Source organism: Bos taurus, chromosome 20, assembly GCF_002263795.3.
Source record: "Bos taurus isolate L1 Dominette 01449 registration number 42190680 breed Hereford chromosome 20, ARS-UCD2.0, whole genome shotgun sequence".
Lineage (NCBI taxonomy): Eukaryota > Metazoa > Chordata > Mammalia > Artiodactyla > Bovidae > Bos > Bos taurus.
Window position 1 is genome coordinate 1504546 of NC_037347.1, and position 7728 is coordinate 1512273.

General features: G+C 37.2%; 1 protein-coding gene across 6 annotated transcripts in view; it reads left to right on the forward strand.

Moving 5' to 3' along the window:
• SPDL1 (spindle apparatus coiled-coil protein 1) overlaps positions 1-5685 on the forward strand; it is a 33100-nt gene extending 27415 nt beyond the window's left edge. For 3 of the 6 annotated variants that reach the window (XM_024981273.2, XM_024981275.2, XM_024981276.2), the window contains exon 11: positions 2264-4992. In XM_024981273.2, the coding sequence (XP_024837041.1) occupies positions 2264-2805 (542 nt within the window). In that variant the 3' untranslated portion in view covers positions 2806-4992. 6 annotated transcript variants of the gene reach the window in all.
• The last annotated feature ends 2043 nt before the right edge of the window (positions 5686-7728 follow it).

The following is a 7728-nucleotide window of genomic DNA, read 5'->3' on the forward strand; positions in this document are numbered from 1 at the left end:
AATGTTAGTTTTGGAAAACAGAAAAAGTATTAGAATGATTATTCTGTGACTGTATATCTAGACCTGCATAGGAGATGGAATGATGTTATGTTAATCCTTATAACACACTACTGAATGTTCACTCAATTAGTGCTTTTAATTCCATTTTATACATTACAAAAACATAGATCGTGTTTTAGATTAAGTGTAAAAGCATATAGCAGTTACCACAGTGCTTTCTACTTAGCTGATCAGTAAATGATTATTATTATTCAAGCTTTAAAAAAAGTAAGAAAACAATGCTCAGAGAGGTTAAGTACTTTTCCAAGGTCACTCAGCTGCTGAGTGTTGTTAGCACCAGGATTTGTACCTGGATTGCTTGACTCTTATGCACTATATCCTTCCTAATTTCCATGCTGAAACCCCATGCAACTTTTATAATAACCCTCAGTTCAGTCAATCAGATCAGTCGCTCAGTCGTGTCCAACTCTTTGCAACCCCATGGACTGCAGCACGCCAGGCCTCCCTGTCTATTACCAACTCGTGGAGTTTACTCAAACTCATGTCCATTGAGTCAGTGATGCCATCCAACCATCTCATCCTCTGTCATCCCCTTCTTGCGCCATCAATCTTTCTCAGCATCAGGGTCTTTTCAAATGAGTCAGTTCTTTACATCAAGTGGTCAAAGTATTGGAGTTTCAGCTTCAGCATCAGTCCTTCCAATGAATATTCAGGACTAATTTCCTTTAGGATGGACTGGTTGGATCTCCTTACTGTCCAAGGGACTCTCAAGAGCCTTCTCCAACACCACAGTTCAAATGCATCAATTCTTCAGTGCTCAGCTTTCTTTATAGTCCAACTCTCACATCTGTACATGACTACTGGAAAAACCGTAGCTTTGACTAGACGGATGTTTGTTGGCAAAGTAATGTCTCTGCTTTTTAATAAGTTGTCAGGGTTTGTCATAGCTTTTCTTCCAAGGAGCAAGTATCTTTTACATGGCTACAGTCACCATCTGCGGTGATTTTGGAGCCCAAAGTCTGACACTGTTTCTACTGTTTCCCCATCTATTTGCCATGAAGTAATGGGACAAGATGCCATGATCTTAGTTTTCTGAATGTTGAGTTTTAAGCCATTGTTTTCACTCTCCTCTTTCACTGTCATCAAGAGGCTCTTTAGCTCTCGCTTTCTGCCATAAGGGTGGTGTCATCTCCATATCTGAGGTTATTGATATTTCTCCCGGCAATCATGATTCCAGCTTGTGCTTCATCCAGCCCAGCATATCTTATGAGGTACTCTGCATATAAGTTAAATAAGCGGAGTGACAATATACAGGCTTGACATACTCCTTTTCCTATTTGGAACCAGTCTGTTGTTCCATGTCCAGTTCTAACTGCTGCTTCCTGACCTGCATACAGATTTCTCAAGAGGCTGGTCAGGTATTCCCATGTCTTTAAGAATTTTCCAGAGTTTGTTGTGATCCACACAGTCAAAGGTTTTGGCATAGTCAATAAAGCAGAAGTAGATATTTTTCTGGAATTCTTTTGCTTTTTCTTGATCCAGATGTTGGCAATTTGATCTATGGTTCGTCTGCCTTTTCTAAATCGAGGTTGAACATCTGGAAGTTCATAGTTCACATACTATTGAAGCCTGGCTTGGAGAATTTTGAGCATTACTTTGCTAGCATGTGAGATGAGTGCAATTGTGTGGTAGTTTGAGCATTCTTTGCCATTGCCTTTCTTTGGGATTGAAATGAAAACTGACCTTTTCCAGTCCTGTAGCCACTGCTGAGTTTTCCAAATTTGCTGGCATATTGAGTGCAGCACTTTCACAGCATCATCTTTTAGGATTCAAAATAGCTCAACTGGAATTCCATCACCTCCACTAGCTTTGTTCATAGTGATGTTTCCTAAGGCCCACTTGACTTCTCATTCCAGGTTGTCTGGCTCTAAGTGAGTGATCACACCATTGTGATTATCTGGGTCATGAAGATCTTTTTTGTATGCCTAGAAGAGAACATTTAAGTGTTCATTCCTACAGTCAAATATATTGAGGTCCCAAGGAAAAATTTATAGGCAGATAACCTTGCAAAGATATAGTTAATGGAATCCATAAAAAAGAAAGAATTAAAGACAGTGTATTTCAGTAAGGAGATGAATAGTTTTTAAAGAAACAGGCGTGGAAAACAAAGGAAAACAAATACATTTATAGCTAGTTCTACCTTATGTTGATTGTATCTTTGACATATTGACTAAATACATTTTTTAATTGTTTTTATTCTCAGAGAAAATTGAAGTGCCTGTACTCAAAAAGAGACGTGAGGTCCTGCCTGTGGATATAAGCACCCCTAATGGTGTATGTGCCCCCAGTGCTGTTGGGGAAGAAGATTATAGACTATCACCACAGAAAGAGGAGGCTCAATCCTGTTCTGACGGTTCGGAAGATAACAACTTGCAGCTAGAAAAGACAGTTTCTGTAAGCACATCAGGAGTCATTCTCTCTCCTTACAAAAGTCTGACCCTGGATATTCAGCCAAGAAAGGAAAAGAAGTGTGTGAAACTTACAGGAGTTCCAGCTGACTCGGAAGCCTTAAGTGAAAGAAGCAGAAACACCCCTAACTCTCCCAGGTCAGTGTCGTCTCTCCTGCAAGGCAGCGAGCAGCCCTCTCCATCTTGTCTCTATCGCTGCATGAACTGTGCTGTCTGTTTCTTAATCTATTTTCTTAGTATTGTATGCAGTATAATTCCCCAGTTTCATCTACCTACCTTCCAATTTTCTAAAACTTTAAGAAAGACTAAGATGATTTCAAGGGGAAAAGACTCCTGAATAAGGGAATTATTTTAAACAGTAGCACTTTTCTCTGTCACAAGTCTAGTACATCTCTGAATGTTTTGTTGTTTTGAATAAATGTAGTTATTTTTTTCCTGGTTCAGGAGTGACCTGAAAGAAAAATTACCTTACCTCCTAAAAGGGCTTTCCAATTAGTCTTAAGAAATTTCAACCTTCCAAAAAACTGTTAGGTGAAATTTTTTTATGGCTTTTGAAATTGTTTATTCTAAGCCTTCAAGCATGTGCTTTAATACCTATTCTGACATTTTAAAATATCAAAGGTATTAGTTTTCAATTTACACCCAAACTTCAAAGCCTCTAGTTTTTGCATAATTGAGTTTGTGACTAAAAGAGGAGGTGTCAGACATACATGTCTGTAGGAATTAACATTTTTTAAAAAATTAAAATAATAGAGGCCAGAAAGACGGTAAGAGAAAGTGAGTGGAAGGGAACGGTAGGTCCAGTGACTGAGGTTAGGGTGGTGTAAAAGCACGTTCCTGATGTGTGTAGCAGGACCAAGGATGGGCAAAAAAGAAGCGAATGAGGAAAACGGAGAAGGTGAAAAAGGGTGATAAAGATGAAGGATGTCTTTATGCAGTGGAATGATAGTGGAGTTAAAATAAATAGATATTTTAAAAATTAACCGTATTGGTATGAAAATAGTTAGCTTGGATTGTCTGCTATGAAAGGAGGTCTTTAAGGTGCTACTAGATCTTTAAGGTACTACATCAGTCTTAATGGAGACGTACAAAATAAGACATTTTACATTTTACTAAATGTAGTATTCAACAATGAAAGCATTTCAACAATATTGCAGCTTTTGTTAATTGGAGTAATGTATTACTCCATTTCTTGAATTTTTATGTAATAGCATTATAACCTATAAGTCAGTTGAACTAAAAGCTTAATATTCTCAAGGAAAAGGGTACCTTTAAATGAATGCTATCTGATACACACACAGTTTCAACTAATTGTGAATTGAATTCAACAAGTTACGCTTGTGTATATGTGATTCATTGTGTATGTGTGCTTGACCATTGTATATTTCTGGAGGTGAATTTCCAGAACTGATCAATGCAAATCTTACTCTCTATGTTGTCTTCATTTCTTCTTCTGCCTTTTTTTGCTTAATAAAAATTATTCAAGCAAATGTTCAGATACTTGTTTGACTCAAATAGCATGTTGAAATTTTTTTGTCTTGCTGCTGCTACTGCTACTGCTAAGTCGCTTCAGTCGTGTCCGACTCTGTGCGACCCCATAGACGGCAGCCCACCAGGCTCCGCCATCCCTGGGATTCTCCAGGCAAGAACACTGGAGTGGGTTGCCATTTCCTTCTCCAATGCATGAAAGTGAAAAGTGAAAGTGAAGTCGCTCAGTCATGTCCGACTCTTAGCGACCCCATGGACTGCAGCCCACCAGGCTCCTCCGTCCGTGGGATTTTCCAGGCAAGAGTACTGGAGTGGGGTGCCATCGCCTTCTCCTTAAACAAAAACAAAATAACAAAACATTTGTGTGTGTGTGTATGTGTGTGTGTGTGTGTGTGAGTCCATCTGCAAACTTCAGATGTTTCCAGCCTTTTGTCCTCTGCATGATTATCCTATGATAATATTATAATAATAAACATGGCTTCTATTAGGAGATTCACTGTTGCATGCTTTATAAATTTAATTGATGCTCTTGCTATAAAATATCTGTATAGGCCCTTTAAAATATTTCTTCATTGTTTATTTTTTCTTAAACTATTATTTTGCTAGTTGAAATTCGAGTTTTTTAATGGGATATTTAGATATCCATGCAGCCCAGGTTTCCTTGTTAGTTTTTATCTTGCATTTGCTTTTGTTGAGTCATGTTAACATTAATACAGTGCTCTAGCATTAAACATTTTTTGTTAGATATGTTTATCATGATAGGTATCATTATATTTTAATTCTTTATTCTAGACTTTGCCATGACTTTTTATCAGCCTTAAAGATATTTCTTTAGACATTTGAAAAATTAAGCCTACTGATAGAAAATATTTTTAGCAAGGCAGTGATTTAGTTTTTTTTAATTGTATTGGAGTCAACTGTAATTTTTCTTCTTAAATACCTTAAAAAAAAATCACCTTGTCTCATTAAGAGATCCATTATACTATAGGATTATTTCTTCTTTAATTTTTCCTGACCACATTTGAATTCAGAATGGATGCTTTAATGCCTGTAGGTTAGCTGCTGAATCAAGGCTTCAAAGAGAAGTTAAACAAGGGAAAGAAACTGCAAGCAAACTGGAAAAAGCAGCTTGTAAGAAATCATACCCTACTGTGTATGTGTCCTCCAAGTCAACTCCAGAGACCCAGTGCCCTCAGCAGTAAAGACTTTTCCTTTATGAGAATAAGGTACCACTTGCCCCAAAGATTGCTCTGAAGCTTAAAGATTGTCTTTATCTGAGGATACCTTCTTGCAGCCTATTTTCCTTCTACTCATTGTGCCGGGAACTGATATTTTCATTCTTTGACCAAACATTTAAAATGTGATTGTGATTCTAACCAGGAGAGTTCCTTAAGTGATGAACTGTGAATCACAGTGAATAGACTATTAACTGAAGGAAAGTGTTATTATAAATCTGTTGGATGCATTGTATATAGATTATTAAAGTACCTTCAGAGCCATATATACTTGAAAAGAGAATACATCATTATATTTTCCAACATTTTTATGAATATAGTTTTTCACTATGTTGTGAAAATAGAAAACTTTGTTTAAAAATATATTGTAACTAGATTTTGTCAGTGTTTAAAGCAGGTATGTTCATCTTTGTATTCATCTACATGATTTAAGTTTTGTTTCGATTACATGAAAAATACAATTTTGAAATTTAAAATAAAGCTGCTATAATTTATCTCCTTTTTGTTTTTTTATTCTACATAGATTATAGTGTGTTATCAAAGATAATAAAAGGACAAAAATGAAATCAGGGATTCTTAATTCTCTGGTACATATAATTTGTGTGTGTGTGTATATATATATATATATATATATATATATATATGCACACACATAATATATATTTTCAATTCTAAACTTTCCAAATAAAGGCTTTTTTCCTGTAAGTGATTATAGCCTGGTCTGTAACTTAATTTCATGTATACATTCGATGGTGTATTAGTCGAGAGAAGAGAGATTTATTTTAAGGAATTGCGTTTTGCAAACGAGGCTGACAAGTCCAGAACCTACAAAGCAGCCTCTCAGGCAGTAGACCCAAAGAAGAGCTGATGTCACAGTTAAGTCCAAAAGCTGTCTGCTGCAAAAGTTGCCATTTTTCAGGGCAGGTTAGCCTTTGTTTTAAATCCAGGGCTTCAACTAATTATATGCATAGGCCCACCCACATTCCGGAGGGAAATCTGCTTTACTCAGAGGCCACAGATTTAAGTGTTAATCTTATCCAAAAACACACACAGAAAGGTCTAGAATGATGTTTGACAACATTTCTAGGCTTCAACCAAATTAACACATCCTTAACCATTACGTTGGGTTAATTAGATAAGTCTATTGAAATATATTGTGTGCTTCCCTGGTAGCTCAGACGGTAAAGCGTCTGCCTACAATGCGGGAGACCCGGGTTCAATCCCTGGGTCAGGAAATGAATCCCCTGGAAAATGAAATGGCAACCCACTCCAGTATTCATGCCTGGAAAATCCCATCGACTGAGGAGCCTGGTGGGCTACAGTCCATGGGGTCACATTGAAATATATTAGGTAAAAGGAAATTGCCTCTCCCTTCTAAATAAATCAAATAATAAACTAATTTTAATTAGTCACAAAAAGTATACACTAAAGAAGCTACAAGTTTCATATTAAATAATACTTCTTATAAAAAGTAGCTGGAGGCACTAGAAAACAAATGATTTTAACCTGAGGATAATAATGAATGACCACCATATTCCTTGCATATTACAGAATATAGATCATTTCCTTCCAACACTGAGTTTTTGTCATGAGTTAGGTGCTAGTGGTATAAGAATAAGCCTTCAGAGCTCACAGTTTAATAGACCCATATAGATGAATAGTGGTAGTTGGTGATATTACTAGTAATCATAGTTATATCTAACATTTGAATATATCTAATGTGCCAAGCACTTGTTAAAACCCTTTCACATATTACCACATTTAACCTTTCCAACATCTCTGCGAGCTAGATATTATACCATACTGATGCTCATTTTACAGATGAGGAAATCAAGGTATCAAAGAGGTTATTTGTCCAAAGGCACAGTTTAGTTCAGTCGCTCAGTCGAGTCCAACTCTGCAACTCCAAGAACCGCAGCACGCCATGCCTCCCTGTCCATCACCAACTCCTGGAGCCCACCCAAACCCATGTCCATTGAGTCAGTGATGCCATCCAACCATCTCATCCTCTGTCATCCCCTTCTTCTGCCCTCAATCTTTCCCAGCATCAGGGTCTTTTCAAATGAGTCAGCTCTTCACATCAGGTGGCCAAAGTATTGGAGTTTCAGCTTCAGCACCAGTCCTTCCAATGAACATTCAGGACTGATTTCCTTTAGCATGGACTGGTTGGATCTCCTTGCAGTCCAAGGGACTCTCAAGAGTCTTCTCCAACACCATAGTTCAAAACCATCAATTATTTGGCGCTCCAAGGTTACAAGTGTTAGTAAATAATGAGACAAGAGTTGTAGACATTAAGTGTGTATAGAGTGCTATAGGAACCAAGAAGGAAAACAACAAACTGACTTGGGGCTTTTTTAATTTTCATCATTTCTAAACTGAGATGGCTTCAGAGGTTTCCTAAGCCACAGAGAATAGCATTACAAGTGGAAGAAATAGCTGTTCATCCAATAAATGTATGAAACATCTTTAATTCAGCAAACTGAAGACTGAAACGGCTGGGTATATAGGGCTTGTGAAGAAAACTGTAACAGTAAACA